The following is a 19,223-nucleotide window of genomic DNA, read 5'->3' on the forward strand; positions in this document are numbered from 1 at the left end:
GACAAGTACATCCTTTGGAAATGCCCATGATCAGAGTAAGATATGCACTATTGGGATTAATATATATAAATATTTCAGTTAAATGCCCTTTAGAGTGAAGGACAAAAAATGGAAAATCATTCTATAAATGACTGGCAGAGGCCTTCCCAACAACAGCAGAGCCAAATGAATGGGACGAGTTGCCTGCACTTCTACTGTGTGTTCAGCCAATCTCCTGTAATCAGCAGGTGGTTTAGAAGATTTAGAACGGTCAGCAATCTCTGCAATCCAATTAAAATCACATTGACAGATAAAATTAAGTCTTGTTCTGCACTCTGTGACAGCATATATGAGGAAGATCCCCAAAAGTAAATTCAAAAACTGAATTTACTTTAAACTCAAGCTGTGATTGGATGGGAAGGCATCAGGGAGTGGATTAATATCAGCTGATGATGGGATGATTAGAAGTGGGAGTTTCCTGAAAGGGGAACCAGGCCATTGCCCAAAACAATGCTCTAATATGAGGCAGCACCTTCCTGCCTCACTGTTTGTTGTTCTGAGGCCAGCAATGGAAATGTTGTCACAGGCTTTTTTGGGGGTCCAAATCTCCATCTTGCTGAGATCAGAGTGGGGAGTTGTAATATTAATAAGCACAGGGTTTTGCCCTTCCCACCAGCTCCTTTATCTACTCACAGGAAAGTTATTTGCTTTGGAATTGGGAGTTGTTCCTCTGTGGTACACAAAGGCTTTTGAAGTATGAGCCCAGAAAGACTCCCATGCATAAATATATTAAGACAAGGTAAGGCTTTAGCTGTCCATCTGATTCAGAGATCATTTTAATCGACACTGCTGCAGTGAGATGTCACTAAAACAGAATATTTATTGTCCTGGAATATCAATCTGGTAAAACCGGAGTGCAGGTTTGACTCTGGGAACAAGTTGCTGTGTTTGATTACTTCATTCCAGGAACCAGCTCTTTTATCCTAAAATTAGAAAATTCTCCAATGAGGCAAAATGTGTTATGTATTTGTCCCTGTTGACCCTGAACTCGTTCTCAGGCCAAGGTAAAGAGAATTTGAGAGGAGAAAGAATATAACAACTTTATTTAGCTGTCTTCTTATTCACCACACAGTGATTGAGTTATTGCACATATCTGTTTAATTACATGTTTTTCTAACATTGTGTATTCGTAGATAGTCCATACAAAGAGTAATCTGTGACGTTCCTCCTTAAATAATCTCTCCAGAGTCTGATGTCCTCTCTTATGCTTCCTTCTCTTCAGCAGGATTTCCGTCTGGAAACTGAACGTCTATTTTCAGTTTTTTGACAGAGGCCAACTTCTTTCTTTGAAAATCTGCTAATATTTTCAAGGTTTCATAAAGTTAGACACTCTAAAATGGTTCTCAGTGGCTTTGGAAAACAAAAAAGGCCCGGAGCATCATAAATCATCAACCGTAATTAGCAGCAGGCAAGAGGTGCTTTTCCACAAACATGCTTTGTTTTCACACCAAGCCTTAAAGCCTATGTATAATTTTCCTTAAATTCGTCATAAATGCTAATTTATGACGACACTAAAAGAGTAAGCCTCCATCAAGTTTGTTCATTAAAGCTGAAAACTGCTCACCGAGCCTTGCATGAACTAATCTGTGCATGAAATAACTGTAACATACATAAATGTTTGTGGTTGCAGTGTAACGAAATATGAAGTTCAGAGTTTGACTCATATTGTAGTTTTTTTTTGTTATATATTTCTTTTTAACCATATCACCGCCTGTCACGCAGGAGACCGGGGTTCGATTCCCCGATGGGGAGTGAAGTTTGTTTCAGGTCCCTCTTGAAAATGAGATCTAGATCTCAACGGGGTTTACCTGATTAAATAAAGGAATAATAAATATAATTTAACCTTTTTGTTTGGGGAAAAAACTATAAAAACTACAGTACTCCCATTATAAAGTAGACAGTCACGTTCCAGTCAGTCCGTGGCGTTCGCAGCGGCAGTGGGATTTCAGAAGGCACTGACCCGGTAATGTTCTTCCGCTTGGCTGCAGCTCAGAGAGTAAATGCCAACCGTCCCCACAGGCAACAGACAGCCCGGCTCGTTTAGCACTTGTCTCTAAATGAAAACGTTCCAACTGTTCCCTCTGACATTCGCTACGTTCCCCTTTCTGTGTCACCGTTTCGTGCTGCAGAGCCTGCAAACAACAGAAACAAAACAAGACAAGAACCAAACAAATGTTGTAGAAGTTCAAACTCTTTTGGAACTACAGCTAAACATGTGTTGGAGTAAGATGGAAATCATTTGAACTTTTCAGCTGTAGAATTTGATCATTCTACTGTTAGAATTAGTCTGTTCAGTGTGACGGCATTGGAAAGGTACAAAGATGAAGACCTAAACCAGCACACCAGCAACAACTAGGAGTGGGCGAATATGGGCTTAAACTTTTATTGTTTTATTGTGATAATGATAAAAGTGGCCATCAAAACTATCCAATGCTCCTTTTTTTGGGTAACTGCATGGCACAGTGGTCATAGCCCTCACACACATTCTGCCCTTGAAAAACATTTCATTTGTAATATTTTAGGGCACCAGTAGTTACATACAAAAGTGATTTGTATCACTAAACTGCCCACAGTCACTGCATTTAATTATATTTAATTATATTTGATATATATTGATGCTCTCATTGAACAAACAGTAGGTCAAAATAGCGTAGAATAACAATCCCAAAGATACGGACAGTTCTAGGGGTTTTAAACGTCATTAATTGGAATGACAACGACAAATTTAAATTCTTCTCATGATAAGAACTTTATCAGGATAAATGCTTGACGATGTGAAATGTGATAAATCCCCATCCCTAGTAACAACGCTTCTGATCAGAGGCTTCTGGAGCTCTAGGAAACAACAGCGCAAGTCGTTTCGGGAAATTAGAATGCCTGATGTAGATATTCACAGGTAGAAGTCTTCTTCCTCTCTGCCAAGCTCACCGTCTCACATCAGAGGAACATCAGGATATGTACGGGTTCAGTGTCTTCTTTGAAGATCCTTAAGATGGACATAGGAAAGGCTGGACAGCCAATTGTTTGAAGCCATTTTTACTGCGGTGCCGTCTACACCGAGGATAAACAAAAATGAATCTGCCTGTAGCTACAGACTCACACAGACACAGAGCAAGCATCAACGCCCTGACCTACATCTTCTAGACATTCCAGCACAGTACTGCCCTCTGTTGGAGAAGTAGAAGAGAGGGCTACTATTTCAAAAGGTACTTGTTCAGGAGCAAATGTAAGGCGATATTATTAGTTGAAATTGAGAAAAGTAAAGATGCTTTGAGAGAGAATGAGGAAGTACTTTTTTTGCTTTTTTAAGTTCTTTCACATTAAGGTCTTGTATCATAACAAGTGTACAATTGCAAACACCTGAATCTCAAGTAAGAAAAGATCTTCAAAAATCCGACAGATGTGATTGTCATCCCAACAGAAAGACAGTACTAAGCAGAAGTGTATTTAGATGGTGAACAATAAAAAAAGGTGACCTGTCAAAGATGGATCTTTAAAACTGTTCATTTATCTGAAATTAAAAACCAGCCATTAAAAATAATAATAGTAATAATAATTACAAAAGAAAATGGCTTAGCTATGATGAGAATTCTGCAATAGACTGGCAACCCATCCAGGGTCAGGTTGCCTGTCAGGTTGACCGCTGGAGATAGGTACCAGCAACACCAATCGGATAAGGGTGTAAGATAACGGATGGATGATGAGAATTCTAAAGGGAATGTATTATGTACTTTCCAACCACACTGGCCCATTTTATAACACAGTCAAGTAACTATGTTACCATAAGTTGTTTCAAAATGCTGTATATGTCAAACATGACTTAAAACAAATTTGACTTTGCATCTGATAACTTGAAATTGGCCTCTGTCTCTTTAAAAAAGCTCCTAATTGTTCTGACATTCCCCAGTAGCACATCACAACAACAATGCTTCTCCATGATGCCGTTTGCAACCATTTTTAGATGCATTAGACGGAAGAGCAGTTCGTATGATGACTTGTTCAAATGAACGCGACTTGGCTCCTTCAGACTAGCAAGGAGCAACTAGCAAACACCTGGTGGAACTGCACTGCACTCTTGATACAAGCTACTTCTCAGTGCAGCGCTGGCAAAAACGCTGTTAAAGGGTTAATAGAGGAGCGATGTTGTGCTGACTTCTTAAAGGAGAAGTTTCAGAGGAGCTTTTAAAGAGACAGAGTCCTATTTTCAAGGCATTAAATTACAAAGTCAAATTTTGTTTATGTCATATTTGATACATACAGAATTTTTTACAACAACTGAAAATAACAGTTGCTTAATTGTGGTATAAAATGGTACTATTTGCCTCATAATTACATAATACTTCACCTTTATTAAAAATAACTACTTTCATTTGAACAGATGATTTTCTCTCTACAAAACTTTTAAATACCAATGCACTGAGATTTAATCCAAAAACAATGTATAACCATGACTGCAAACCTGCAAACTACTTCTACTATTGCACTTCTAGTCCTCCTATACATTAAACCTTTAAGGTCGCTACCTGACCTTAAAGATTATTGCATAGAGAAACAAATCTGGTTACTGTCCACCTTCCGGGAACTAGATCTGTGTTATTTCACGAAGCCTACCACAAACGACCTATTTTTTGAAATAAATGAATCTTCAGTAATGTTCAAACCTCACATGCTGAGGCTTGAAAGTTGTTTTGTTTGTGTCCAGGTTCACTACACACAGAGCATCTGCAGAAACATGTGTTTATGTGAACTGGGTCAGAGACTCACATCACATTAAACCGCATCACCTCTGCTCATCAGTCCAGAAGCAGAACTCCATGTGAGTTCACAGCAGTATCGTTAAAATAAATGTAAGGTTCCACATGAAAACACACCCTGTTATTGTACCATGTCATTCTGGTTAAAATAACTGTCTAACATAATTGTGCAATCCTAAATACATAGGTATGAGTACAGCAGGAAGCACTGAGTCAGACCTCCAGCAGTCCACACGCAGATATTAATCACTCTGACATCACTGGTGGTAAGACCCATACAGGATCTTCCATTAGTTTAACAATTTTCACAAAAATGTCACCCAGCTACTACGTTTCAAGAACAAATGTTCAGCTCTTCATCATTTCAGAAAGTAAAAAGAGCATATTGCCCAGAGCAAGAGAAATTAAAGTGTTAAGCTTGCCAACATTTTATCCAATTTGCTTATATCTGGTAATTGGATAATGATAAGATATTTAGTGCACTAAATATCTTAGTACACTTCAAATAAGACAAAACTAACTTACAAGTAACTCTTCAACAAGGAGCTTGTTTTAAACCAATAATTCCATAATGTTCCAGATTGGCAGATTATTTGATTAATGACACAGGGAGCATGTCTTGTTATAAGTGAAAATATCTGCCAATGGAACTAATACTTTTTAAATCAATATTACTGATGAAAAAATAACTATTGTAAAATAACTATGTAACAAGCTCTATATCTTGCTGAAAGGTTACTTGTAAGTTAGTTTTGTCTTCTTTAAAGTGTACTGAGATATTTGCACTAGAAACTAGACCAAGAATACTTGGTTAGATTTTGTATGATTGCAGTGAGATAGGTTGATGCTCAGTTCAACCTAAACCTAACCGAGTGTAAGCCCACACAGGATCTGTGGGATTAGATATTATGCTCAGTCACACTGATTGCTCACAGTGACAGTAAAATGTTATGAGATCAGAGCAGAAGTTAAATTTAACTACAGCTGTGTTTCCAAGACAAACCTAAAAAAAACTCAATATTTCTCTAATGTCAAAAAAGAAGAAAAACCACTATGTTGCAATTGCGGTGTTTCCAATAAATAAGAAACGCAATGAAACTCATATGTGAATAAGTTTGTTCACATGATAAGTCATTAAAACATCCCACTCCATGATCCTCCAACTACTTCCTGTTGTCTTCTTCTTTGTGGTTTGTGCCAGTAGTAACATCCAGTTGTTGATTTTATGTGTGATGCAGTTTTGTAAAATATGCTAATTTTTATATGGCCAAAAAAACACCTCATCCTAGCACCAACATTAAAAAATAAAACAAGAGTTTTTTGGGTTTTTTTAATTGGCATGTTTCCATTAAGTGAAATTATTTTGAAATAATATGGTCAATCGAAATGCAGCTATTGTAAACAGTATCCTACAAATCCTTTGTATCTTGACTTTCACTCTGTCACCGTTTATTTTTTTTCTACCAGATGCTGAAAATGCTCCCAGACAATAAAATTAAAAGTAGGGGAAGGCTTCTTCTAGGCTTTGATGAACAAGTGTCTAACATCAAAGTAAGAGTTTCAAACATGGAGGCAGGTTGTCATCAAGCTCACGCTTTCATATTTAGGGTTCATGATAACGGCTCAGCATCACTTCTCTGTTTTCTGCAAAGCAACAAATCTGTAACAGCGCGGGTTCAGTGTATTGATTGACACACTGAATGTCCATACAGCAACAGCTATGTAGGTATTTAAGGTGGTAACAAACATGACTTTTAATTCCTGGTTGTGAGACCAGAAAACATCCAGCTAACCAATGTAAAGATGAGTTGAGCAAATATTTGATATCCTGTTCATCAGGTTTGTAACACTTTATGCCTGCAACCAACTTTCCATATTCTGATCAGACGGCTGTTTCGTGTTTCTAAGCAAACAGCTGAATGTTGAATTATATTCCAGAAAGATTACAGCTGACTGCCGCAGTGGTCGGAACAAATGAGTGGATCTTGTGTATGACTGGAGTGACAGTTAGATGATAAGTTTAAGAATAAACCTGCAAAATGAAACTTTTTACTGTCATCTCATAAAGAACGTGTTATTTTTCTCTCAGAAGATAGTACCACCAAATCAGATAAGAGTATGCAAATGAAGCATTTGAAAAACATTGACAGACTGTTCTAAGAACCTGTCGGTCCAAAGTGACAACAGACACTCTGTCCAAACATGACTTATTTCCACAGTCATGTTTTCAGTCAGGGTGAACCTGGGGGACACTTTTCTGTCCGTCTGCTGACTGGTTCCACCTTGGTGTCTCTTTGTTTGGGTTGTGACTACCTCAACTAAACCTTGACCACGTCCTCAAAGATTGCAAAGAACCCCACCGTGCAATAGAGCTGTGTTACATATGGGAAGGTTGCACAGCAATTTTTAAAGCTGAGTTGGTAAAATGGACGAAAATAAAAAAGCACAGGGCTCCAAAAAAAAAGCATCTGAGTACAAGAAATAAAATAAGCAGCTCTAATGTGATGGAGAACGCAATCTAAACCAACTTGGTTCTATGTGAAACCGTAAGTAGCTCTTTTGTTAATTCATGAGTTCACAGTGATTTCTATGCTTCAATTTCACTAACCTTACTCAGGCCTGATTACTGCCAGACCTCTGAAATCAAAAATAGAACCTTCCTGACAACATCCATCCATCATCTACACCTACTTGTCCTTGCAGGGTGGCGGAGTGGTGGGGGTCTGCCAACTATCTCAATCGGTTATTGGCCAAGAGGCAGAGTACACCTTGGCCACTCTATCAAACGGACACACAGGGGAAACAACGCACACACACATAAGGGTCATTTAGAGAGACCAATTGTCATGTACGAGTCATGATTTTAGACTGTAGGAGTAAACCAGAGTACCCAGAGAAAGTATGCAAATCCCAGGCCGATATTTGAACCCAGGGCCTTCCTGCTACCAACTATGCCACCGTGCACCTGACCATTTGAAAAAGACTAAAAGATATCAAAAGCAACACATTATGCTGCAGTCTAGAGAAATTCTAGAGCTGATGAGAATCAAAATCAATGGCATCTATCAGCCTGGAAAAGTTACAAATGGTTCATGATTCCACAATATGAACAGCAACGTCATCTGTGGCAGAGTTTGAAGAAAACAGCGACTGCAGACCAAAAGGAACTCTAAGGCCCGTCTCAATGCCAAGAAACATGTTGATGGTCCCACAGCATTTCATCAATACGTTCTGTGAAATGACAGGGCAAAAGAGGGAAGTTGTGCATCCTATTACTTCTCATCTAAAACTAACACAACAGCTTATAGGAAGGAAATCATACAAGCAATTCAAAAATGGCAGTAGCAGAATGACAGTCTGGGTATGCTTTGCTGTTTCAGGCCGTAGACAACATGCCAGGATTGATGGAACCATTGACCGGATTTATTTTTGCCCTAAATAAATACAACTATAACTTAAAAATGCTTTCTGTATGTACTCAGGTTGTCTTTTAGCCTCCCAAGTAAAACGTGGACTGGTCATGTGACTTTCAGCTGCTTCCATTTACTGCTGCTGTCACTCCAGAGCTGATTCATAGAAATGATTCCGGCCACAGAGTTAATTTAAGAAAAGGGAGTGATGACGTGAGCATGCGTCAACATTATGCTCCGGAAGATTATTTCTTTAATCTGGATTTTTACTTCAACATTCTATGAACATACATTCTGAATATTGAATCAACTTTCAGCTTTTGCTCCTTTCTTTCCATTTTCACTTCTTCCCATTTTTTCTTGATTTCTAACATTCCTATAAACACCGTTTACAGAAGCTATCATAACCTTACAAGTCTAAATACAAATAAAAAAGAAAAGTTGTAGAAAATTATGATGGCCATTTAACTTAGACAATAAATTACATTTACAGGCATTAAGTTACATTAAAATGTCAAAACCTGACGTGCTGACGTGAGCCGGGAGACCTTGCAGGAAGCATCTAGGTTGGGCTTTGCATGGAGATGGGCCCCCAGTTAAATTCTGCTCAGGGCCTCAAATACTCTTATGATGCCTCTGTTTCACGTCGATAAACAAACAGTCATATTGAACAAATCACAATAACAAGCTACTAAGTGTAAGATCTAAAACAAGTTCTGGTTCATAAAAAAAAAAAAAAAAAAAAAAGAAGCACATCCAGTCTAATTTCTAAACACTTTTTTAATGATTCTCGAACAGGGAAGTTGGCAAAGGTTTGAGACAAAGTAGATCTCCATATCTATAAATAACTAGTTCATCAAATGAACTGTTTTACTAGACGACTTAATGTTCCCTTTTTTTCACGTCTGCTTCCGGCTCCTTAACCATTAGAGCAGAAATGCTGTCTCGGCATCGACACATAAGGGGAAATCCCTTCTGTTACTCTGCTAGATGGGCTGCCTGATGCAAGCTCAGTCAGTCAGGTCTGGCGCTCAGGTTCTGCAGACCGCAAATGAAACAAAGCGCAGACGGCGCAGACCAAATGACACGTAGGACGCTCGGAAAGAATCTCTTTCTATTCCAGGTTCCAAATATCACATATCGCATTGCGCGGCATGTCTACGGCAGGTGCACGGTCTCAAACAAATAAATAAAGGAAAATATGTAACTGAACAGAAAACACGTGATTGCATGGTAGACGTTCTCGTTTGGAGGGGAACCCTCCACAGACACACATGCAGGGAGCGGTTTTGAAGAAATGTGCGATTTTAAAACAGGCAACATGGATTGGAGACAATATGACATTTTGAAACGGATTTCAGCCACAATACAGGCAAATACACAGAAAAGCCTGGTTATTGTCCGACCAGCGCTGAGTTCTGCTTTACATATTCCGGATCACGCTGACGGATGATCTGTAATACTTATTTACTTACATGACCAAGTAAGACTTATGCTCATATTATCACCAATATTTTTTTTAAAAGCACATTTCAGACTGAACGCACTGGGATCAGAGCAGCTGAGGCAGTTGATGCACCACACAGCGCATCCTTTCACACGGCGGAAATAAAGCAGCAGCAATACCTTGTTATCGACCTTCATCAGCCACGCGTCTTCTCAGTGAACGGTCTGTCCAGAAGGGAGACGAAACGCAACAGATGTTGCTCCGTTTGCATCAACGCCGCCGCTCAGCGCCCGTCGCTCTGAGAGGAGCGGAGTAAGCGCTTTGTAAAGAGGCTGATGTTCAGCTCTGTGGCGCTATCAGCTCTGGACCAATCACAGAGCGCGAAGAGGAGAGACGAGCTGAAGCAGCGCTGCTGTCGCTTGATGAGCGGACTGTAATACACGACGGTGTGTTAGGGCCGTTGAAGAAAGGTTAAAAAGGAAGCGTGAATTTAATTTCCACAAAAAAGAAAACCAAAAAAAAAAAGATCAAATTTTTTTTAGATTAATTTCTGAAATTCTCTAGAAAAAAAACAAACTAACAAACAAAAAAAGAAAAATGAGTTTGGTGAAAAATTGCTCGAAAAAGACCCAGAAACGTTGAGATTAATCTCAAACATATCCTGAGATTAAATCATGTCAGAGTTTGAAAATGAGAACATTTTTGACTTTTGGAAATTTTCAGAGTTTGAAAAATTGAAGACGGCAATTTTGAGACGATCTTTTTTTCTAGGAAATGTAAGACTTTTCAAAAATGTCCTTGTTCTAAAATGCCTGAGTTTCTTTGGCTGAAATGTATTCATTTTTTCCATCTACAATGATCCTAACAGGCCGTCCGAGTGGTTGGGAATGCAAAAAACAAAACAAAACAGAAATAAAAAAAACAGATTACTGAAGTGTATACATTCATACGAAAGTGGAACATTTTGTTGATAATGTTGAAGAACACTATACGAGTCAGAATATTTTACTAAGAACGTTCCCTACATTCACTTTGAAAATACTTCATTCATCATCCCAAAGGGAAAGTAACAATAATGACTGAGATCATTTATCTATGTCTCCACAAAGAGGAAATAACTATGGCTTAGAGAGCTCTTTGTGCAGTTAACACCAACCACATGTTTAAGACAATCGTTGTGAATTCTCAACTTACCTTCAAGGAGTCGGAGATGATATATGATATTAAAAATGATTCAGGATTTCTTGGTTTTTCAGTTGGAGGTCCTTTGCAGTCTTTTCTCCCAATGTCACTAAAGCCCACACAGTGCTTTAGAGCCAGCAGATAACATCCTGCCTGGTTTTATAGTTAACAAGCTTGCAACATCTTTACTGCTAATTGTTAAAATGCTCCACATAAAATATGTGGAGCATATAAAAAAAATGTCATAAAGCTAAATTATTCACCAGCTTGTTTCATAATGAAGGACATAATTCTACAAAATAGGTTCAAGGAGTAATTTTTTTTAAGAGGTTAAAAGCAATTCAGATTTCACAAACAGTCCTCTTTGTTTATGTGTTTTTCTTAGAAACCGAGATTAGTTTCAGAGCTGAGTTCGTCAGAGTGGAGATAAGAGAGGATTCCTGCTATGTTTAGACCGTTTCCATAACACCAGTGTCTCATTGAACACTTTTTGATCCATTTTTAAAATGCCTTTAAGGGTGCAAGGCCAAAATATAGATACTCCACTGAGCAGAAAGGCACAGGTCAGTGTGGTTCGATTTACCCTTTTGTCTGTTTCCATACAACAGACCATCATGCTGCAACATTCCTCGACCTCCTTCACCTGTAGGTCATGGGACAATGGTGCCGTTAGGGTGGAGCTACACAGCTCATCAGTTGAGGGACAGAAAATCATCACTGCTTGCGACAAGAACAAGACATACTAGTGCATTACTTTTACCATCGCGCTACTGTGACGCTATGCTAGGAGTCTGGGGTTAACTCTGCCTACGGAGTAAGACTCCAACCAAACCACACAGACCCGTCCCATACCGCTCAATGGAAACGAGGCGGTCTGCAACAATGGCTTTCCCATGGGAAACTCCCTCATTCAAACATGAAGCTTGTTCAGAATATGAGATCAGAGATGAACTCATTTTGTTGAAGTTGAAGCTCTATTCTCTTTTTTCATTGTAGTCGTTACACATGTAATAGATTAAACTCTTCCTGCTGTTGGCTGCTGACACTCTTTTGGAAATATAAAATATTAAACTTGTTAACCTGTTTACTAAACTTACTGTTTATCAGCTGATGTTACTTTCAAATATTTAAAATAAAATGCCACATTTAAACACTACTCTGCATTTCAATATCCACATTTTTTTTGTGATGTTATCAATAGTCATGACATGACCAGTCTGATGCAAGCTTATTACCAACAAAGCTAGTAATGGTAGGTACATTACTTAGATTGATTAGCTTAGGAATGACAAAGCATCTTTGACGTGTTGGTATGGTGGGGCCCAAATGAAAATATGCTTATGGCCCCCAAAAGGCTTGAACTGTCCCTGTTCACTGTCTGTGTGTGTTTTTAATGATGTTGGAGAAAAAGGGCCCAACAAACTGAGTGTTGGGCCCTTTTTTTCCTCTGAATGAAACAGTAGTTTCATTCAAACTGTACCATATCATTACGGTACTGGAGCATATTGATAAAAACGATAACCGATTTGGTTTTATCATGTGCTGTTGTTTAGCTAATGAGTGAATTAGCTACTGTTATGTTTGAAAAGGGGTAGGAAGAAGTGAGCACCTATTTGATCCTACCCCTTATCTCAAATTAATGAAATATATTACCTACTGACTCAATGATTATCAAAATGTGTAATCAAAACCATGTTCAAATATTCATGTGCCTGTTCAGTGTACTGTGCTAAAGAGCCAACAATAGACTATATTACATTGACAAGATAGTTACAAATTAACTCACATGAGGCAAGAAAATGTACGGATAATAATACTAGTAATGACAATTGTAAATTACAAGCTGACATCCAGGTAGGGTTCCCTGTACAACATGAGTAACATAGCTCTGTATTTATTTTTAAACTGGTTGATGCTCAGACATTGTTTTAGTTCCATATTCAGTTCGTTCCACTGTTTGACCCCAGTCACAGTGATACAAAAATCTTGTCAAAGTTGTTCTGATGCTACATATTTTCAAATTCAGTGTCCCCCTTAAGTTGTACCCACCCTCCCTTTCATAAAACATTCCCTGAAGATGTTTGTAACAGATTATAACTGATTTCATACATAAATAGAACATTACTTGTTTATCAAACACAGGTGATTTATAAATTACGCATTAATATCCCATGCAAGCTTAATTTCAATACACTTGGTCTTGTTTAGAGGCTGGGGTCACGGGTCTGTCTCGGTTCTACTTCTCTCCTCACAGTTCTGGCAGATTTCCATCAGAGGGCGCCACGGAGCCATGGTTCTTAATTTCCTCTACTGCGACACCAAGTGGACAATATCTATAACCAGCAACCCTGCTGACCCCACCAGGTACAAGTGTGTAAGAAAACGGATGGGTGGACTTCCTAGAGCAGTTCCCGGATGTTGGTCACTAGAGGGAGCTATATTCCCTCAACAATTGTTTTTCTTTTCAGGTTCTTGTCATATTACTGTGGCCCTGACGCTTTTGCTGGTGCTTTCTGCCACCGACTTAGGCAAAAGCAGATTGTCCACCCACAGATCCCAGGGCTTCACGTAGGGCACCAAAAGAAACCCAGCCTCATTAAAAAGCATTATACCCATCGCAATCACAACAACAACACATTTAAAACGTGTAAAACGTTAACAGAAGCAAAAGAGGAGTAGAATATTTGCCCAATAAAAAGATGAATCACTCTCCAGGACCAGTCTTACTCAGATCAGTCACACTCACCCAGTTCCTGCTGCAGACAAGAAGCTTATAGTTCAGACCAACATGCTTAATTTGGTTTCATCAGATCAGGTTGTTAATTTTGTTGGTTCCATACTCTCTAAGTTGTGTTCTAGCAAGATTTAAGAAGGCTCTCATGTCCAGCTAATCTACCACAGTTAGGAGAATGGAAAAGCAATCATTACCTCTCTGAATGACTTGTTTCCACAAAGAAAACACAGCATTCAGATCTGGGGAGGGATCAGTTCTAGGTTTAGAATTAAAATGATGAAGATCAGAGTGCTTTTAGTTAGGTTAAGAACTGCTGGAATTTGTTTGTAACCTACCAAAGACTTGAGGTTTGTGATGGAAAAATTACATTAAGGTCACATCTGCTAGTCATGTTATATGAATGCTTGTGAACTCTCACCAAAAGACCTATTTGGGTTACATGTAGAAGGTTGGAAGTTGTTTTCTACAGCTGCATCAGAACCAGGCTGTCTCACCCCTTTGTTGTTAATTCTTTATCCTTTGTTTAAAACTCATATGTTGTCTCTGCCTGGCAGAGCTTTTCATCCAGACCTGCTTCATTACTGATTATCCTACAAGCTCTCTGTATTGTGCACAATACAGTATATGAATAAACCTGATTGGGTGATTTCACCTGAACAGTGCTTGGAAATAGTTTTTTTTCCACGACAGGTTTCAAATAATTGAGTGACTTGTTAATGAAGAAGCAATTGTAATTCATTCTAAATCATGTTTCAGTGGAGGATGTGGAATTTGCTGCAATTGAAAACTAAACTGTATATTATGAGTTCAGAATGATTTTATTATGATTTGTAGTCTTGTCATAATCTTTCATGAAATTGCTCTTTTTTAATAATGGCCAGCGTTTCTTTCTTTCATTCTCAACTGAGTATTACAATTGTTTCTGTAGGCATGTTATCCAGCCAGCTTCCTCTTTGGATTTTCACCAGTAGGGTAATCCATAGCAGCTGGGAGCAATGAGCAGAAATGAAACTTAGGGAGGTCAATTAAGACGCTGCATGAAGTTTGGGTGCGGCTCTTCAAGGAAAGAAATTGCTTTCTGAACGCACAGGTACACACAGAGAAGCACAGATCAGACAGAACATGGCGTCTTCTTCCTCCTTGTCAGAAGATCTGACATGTTCGGTCTGTTTAGGCATCTTCACTGATCCAGTAAGTGTCTTCTGTGGGCACTCTTTCTGCAGGGAATGCATCACACTTTCTCTGAACTCACTGGATCAGTGCCCACAGTGTCGGGCGACTGTTCCTACAGACAGGATGGATTTCACAACTAATCACATCTTAAAAAGTCTTGCTGAAAAAGCAAAGAAGGAGAAGGAATCTGGAAAAGACACTGAGGTAAGGTTTTGACTTTAATACATTTTACAATTGCATAACATAGAATGTGACTGTTTATTAGAGGCTAGAAGTCAGTTGTTGACATTTTTTATTGACTCCAAAGGCTGCTGTGGGGTTTTGCCCTGAACACAACGAGAAGCTGAATTGTTACACAGACTTGTTAAAATAGCCTAATGTTATTGAAAATGAAACTGGGACTGAAAAGGTAGCATTTGTATGAATAATCATTTGTTAAATGTGTTTGTATGAGAATAATTTCTTTTAAAGATGCATAGAGAATAAAAAAAGGACGGGGTGTATCCAAATTAAATGTTTTTTTTTCTTCTGTACATTCAGATATAACTTTTTAAGTATAAAATATTAATGTTCAATTTTGAGTTTAAAAAACCTTTAATGGGAATAATTTGAGTCATAAAGCAAATAATGAACATTAAATGTGAAATCCTGGCCAATGTCAAAATATCAAAGGATTCAGGCAGCCAGAGTGAATAACTTACTACTCATAAGACAAGCAGCATGTAAAATAATAACGGAAATTAAGTAAACCTTAAGTGTAGTGAACTTTAAATTTCATATGATTTATATGAAATTAATATTAATTATTGACAATTAAACCAGGTTTGTTCAGGTTTAATTGTTGATCTCATGCTGGTTTAGAAGTTGGTATAACTGACATGTAAGTGAAACAAGAAGTTTTTATTCATCATATTAAAAAATGCATATAAGTTTTTCTTGCATTATATTTTACATTATTTCAGATTATAAACATTATTTCTGTTCTCTAAATGGAAGTTAAATGAGAGAAATAAGTTTTATGTATTTATTGTTCACTTGTGTCATAAGTTCAGACATTTATGCACAATAAACATGAGGGGAAAGACCAGATGATGTCATAACTTGATGAGCTGCTAACTGGATAATTCATCATGTTTTAGTGCAATCAAGCCACATCAGTTAGTGGATTTGATTATGTGTTTAAATGTTGTTTCAAATAACGTGGCTTTAAGGCCACTGAGAATGAAAAAAATCTCCCAAAAAGAAACAAAATTCCAGATAGTAAATCTAAAGAATTGTACATAAAACCCGGGGAACCAAACAAAACAACAAAGAGAAAACTGAAACCTAGAATGATTTTCAGGTAATAATTTCACTAGGATTAATCAATAACTAAATTAATCACACCTCTGATTGAAATATGTTTGCCAGGTCAGTATTTTGAGGGATGTAAACATTTAATTAATCAGGTGGAGGAGACCTGATTATGGTATTAACATAACAGTACCAGCAGGAGCCAATTTTATGTAAGAAAATATGAATCAATCTGTTTATTTTCACAAATCTAGTCTGTAGCCAAATGCAGGCTAGATTTGTGAGATCAGAGTATTAATGCCAGGCTGGGAAGATTTAAAAAATAGAATTATGAGAAATATTACAACTTTATTCTCAAAATATTCTGACTTCATTATCATATTATTATGATTTTATTCTTGTTTTATTTACATTATTCTTGTAATTGCCTTCACAAAAACACCTAATACTATGACTTTATTCTCAACCTATTATGACTTTATTTCATATTATTTTCTTAGTATGGCCCTAATACTCCATTGTTCTAAACAACATTTTATTGTTTATTTAGTATCTAGATTTTCATCTGAAGCCATTATATGAAGGGACTGACCGTGTGATGGACGGCAGACCTGACCAGGGTGTAACTCTAATCCTGCATAGGCTCATAATAATATTCTGACATTAATAATATGTTCTCCCTCCACTTATGCTTGTTACTGAAAATGCAATACAACCAATCAAACACTCAAACGTCGCAATGTGTGTCTTCCAGGTGGCTGGACTCTGTCCTGAACATGAGGAGAAGCTGAAGTTATTCTGCATCACAGACCAGCAGCTAGTTTGCATCATCTGCAGAGATGGCGAGGAGCATGAAGGTCACCAGTTTAAACCAGTTAAAGAAGCTGCTGCATCCCTCAGGAAACAGCTGGAGATGTTTGAACAATACACTGCGGACGATATTCATGCTATAGAACGTCTTGCTGATGCACAAAAGGACGAAATGTTTAAAACCAGAGTCAGATCTCAGCAGCTGTTGGCTCGGATCAGCAAGCAGTTTGAGGAGATGCATCAGTTTCTGAGGAGGAGAGAAAATGAGATAAAGAGCGAGATGAAGCACAAGGAGGAAGACAACGTTGAGAAAATGAGAGAGACTTTCCAAGCTACAGCCGTGGCTTTGTCTGAGAGCAGAGAGCTGAAGGAAAAAGTCTCCACGGTTCTGAAAATCACAGAATCGGAGAGCTTCTTAAAGAGCTGGACAGAGGGGAAGAGCAAGGGGGCGCTAGAGCATGTGTTCAGGCCCAGAGTGAATGAACTCCAAGTGGTGGAGTCTTCTCTCTCACTGGGGCCGTATGAGAGCCACCTGCAGTTCTTCATGTGGAAGGAGATGCTTCAGGTGATCCAGCCCCGGGCAGCACTGCTGACGCTGAAACGCGACAGTGAGGATGTGGTCGTGTCTGATGATGGGAGAAGTTTGTTCTGTAAACCCAAAACACCCCAAGTCTTTGGATACTCCAAATCACAATCTACATATTTTGACACTGTTATTGAGAGGCAATATTTGCATCATCTGTCTGCTTTTGGAGCTTCACCCAGTTTTCCATTTCATGGATCTAGTTACTACAGCCAAAACCCTTCTGAAGCCTTCTGTGGCTTCAGCGCTTCTGGCACTGAAGCCACAGTAAACTTACAAACTGCATCCAGTGTCAGTGAGTTCAGAGCCGGGCAGTATTACTGGGAAATTGAGGTTGGCAGCAGAAACTATTGGGAACTGGGGGTAATGCATAATCTCCTGAAATATGATGGAGTAAAATATGCCATATGTGGCCCAAATGTCACCACAGATCTAGAGTTTGGAAACAGACCCAGAAAGATTGGGGTTTACTTTAACTGCTCTTCTAAAGAGCTGTCCTTCTATGACGCAGACACCATGACACACATCCACTCTGTGAGCGCTGTCTGTGTGACCACACCAGTGTCCGCACAGATTAACATCCAACACATGGAGCCGGATCATAGTCCTGTCACTGTCTGCTGGTACTGAGCAGCACTGCAGTTCAGCAGAAATCACTGGAAGTTGAGCTGAAAAGTACAGAACTGGATCAAATATGACTTAGACTTATACAAACGTTGTTTATTTTGAAATATTCTCATATTGGTAGTAGGAGTGTTTGAGATCTGCTTGTAAAAAAATATACTGCTCAAAAAAATAAAGGGAAGTGTTCCCTTTATCTTTTTGAGCAGTGTATTTCCCCACAGCCATGCATTCTTGTCTCAACGGATGAGTAATGTACAGACAGGCTGTTGTAAATAATAATGCAATAGAAAATATGTCAGATGTATTTGATTCTTACTGAGATTTGGAGAGAGAGAAAATCTAAGACGATTGTCTTCGCAATCTGAGAGTCAGTTGAAATGGTTTTTATTTATGTCATTATTTCATCTTCCATGCAGCGTTTTATTGTTAACAACCGACTAGAAATAAATCATCTGAGCTTCAGGCGAAATTTATTATCTGTTAATGAAAAAGTTATATTGAATTGTGAATCTTTCTGGATTATATATTTTTTGCATGAAGGTTTTATAAGCAGCATGAAGTTATTTTCTACTCATGATTATTGCTAGAAACTTTTTTTTTTTCCCCCCACTTGCCTTAAACTTTTTAGAGATTAGAAAAGGAAAATAGATTACTAAAGTGTCTGTTTTTATTGAAGTCATGATGTAATTCTACCAAAATGCTTTTAAAAATACAGTTTGAAACACCGAATAGAAATAAAAGATTTATTGTACATTTTTTAAAACTTGAGATTTTGTCTCACTGTATTGAGTTTGACTAGATGTATTTATCTTGATGTCTAAAACACCATCATCATTTAACATTGAGACAAACATAATGTCTTAGTAGAATATGTTTGAACTTTTTCTGAACATGTTCTGTGTCTTCTTTGTATACAAATGAATAAATTTGTTCACATATTATCACATTTGGTCTGCTTTGTTTTCTTTTCCTAAAACTCACTACTGAAAAGAATGTTCTACTGTTTTTACTTTATCAACATGTGGTTTCACTAATGTTTCTTGTCTTTGGTATGATTGGACTCTGGTGTTGGTATTTGGTTTCATGCTTGTTTTGTTGAAAGAATGCCTCCTGCTTATACTCCGTGTTCACAACTCGTGTTTTTAAAACTCAAAATAACTCAAATTATCAAGAT

General features: G+C 38.1%; 2 protein-coding genes across 3 annotated transcripts in view; one reads left to right on the top strand and one right to left on the bottom strand.

The window, feature by feature from the left end:
• Window positions 1-10,946, bottom strand: part of slco4a1 (solute carrier organic anion transporter family, member 4A1) — a 30,162-nt gene extending 19,216 nt beyond the window's left edge. Inside the window, exons 1-2 of the mRNA XM_028019528.1 lie at window positions 10,845-10,946; window positions 9,830-10,081 (exon numbers count right to left, since the gene is read on the bottom strand). The gene's annotated coding sequence lies outside the window, so the exon portion shown is untranslated. The remainder of the gene's footprint in view (window positions 1-9,829; window positions 10,082-10,844) is intronic.
• Window positions 10,947-14,546: 3,600 nt separating this feature from the next.
• On the top strand, window positions 14,547-18,995 carry LOC114145889 (zinc-binding protein A33-like). 2 transcript variants are annotated; one of them, XM_028019547.1, is made up of 4 exons: window positions 14,547-14,943; window positions 15,047-15,073; window positions 16,811-18,204; window positions 18,258-18,995. In XM_028019547.1, the coding sequence occupies exons 1-3, from the start codon at window positions 14,689-14,691 to the stop codon at window positions 18,053-18,055; spliced, it is 1,527 nt and encodes a 508-aa protein (XP_027875348.1). In that variant the 5' UTR covers window positions 14,547-14,688; the 3' UTR covers window positions 18,056-18,204; window positions 18,258-18,995. The 2 variants fall into 2 exon arrangements, with proteins under 2 accessions (XP_027875348.1, XP_027875358.1); XM_028019557.1 differs by lacking the exon at window positions 15,047-15,073 and having other exon boundaries at window positions 16,787-18,204.
• The last annotated feature ends 228 nt before the right edge of the window (window positions 18,996-19,223 follow it).

This window comes from Xiphophorus couchianus, chromosome 1 (assembly GCF_001444195.1).
Source record: "Xiphophorus couchianus chromosome 1, X_couchianus-1.0, whole genome shotgun sequence".
In the NCBI taxonomy this organism is placed as follows: Eukaryota; Metazoa; Chordata; class Actinopteri; order Cyprinodontiformes; family Poeciliidae; genus Xiphophorus; species Xiphophorus couchianus.

Bases quoted from the DNA above. Each gene is read 5' to 3' on its own strand.
- LOC114145889 (XM_028019547.1), top strand. From the start codon at position 14,689: ATGGCGTCTTCTTCCTCCTTGTCAGAAGATCTGACATGTTCGGTCTGT. The intron at 14,944-15,046 runs GTAAGGTTTTGA...TTGACTCCAAAG, and splicing joins AATCTGGAAAAGACACTGAG to GCTGCTGTGGGGTTTTGCCC. The intron at 15,074-16,810 runs AACGAGAAGCTG...TGTCCTGAACAT, and splicing joins TGGGGTTTTGCCCTGAACAC to GAGGAGAAGCTGAAGTTATT.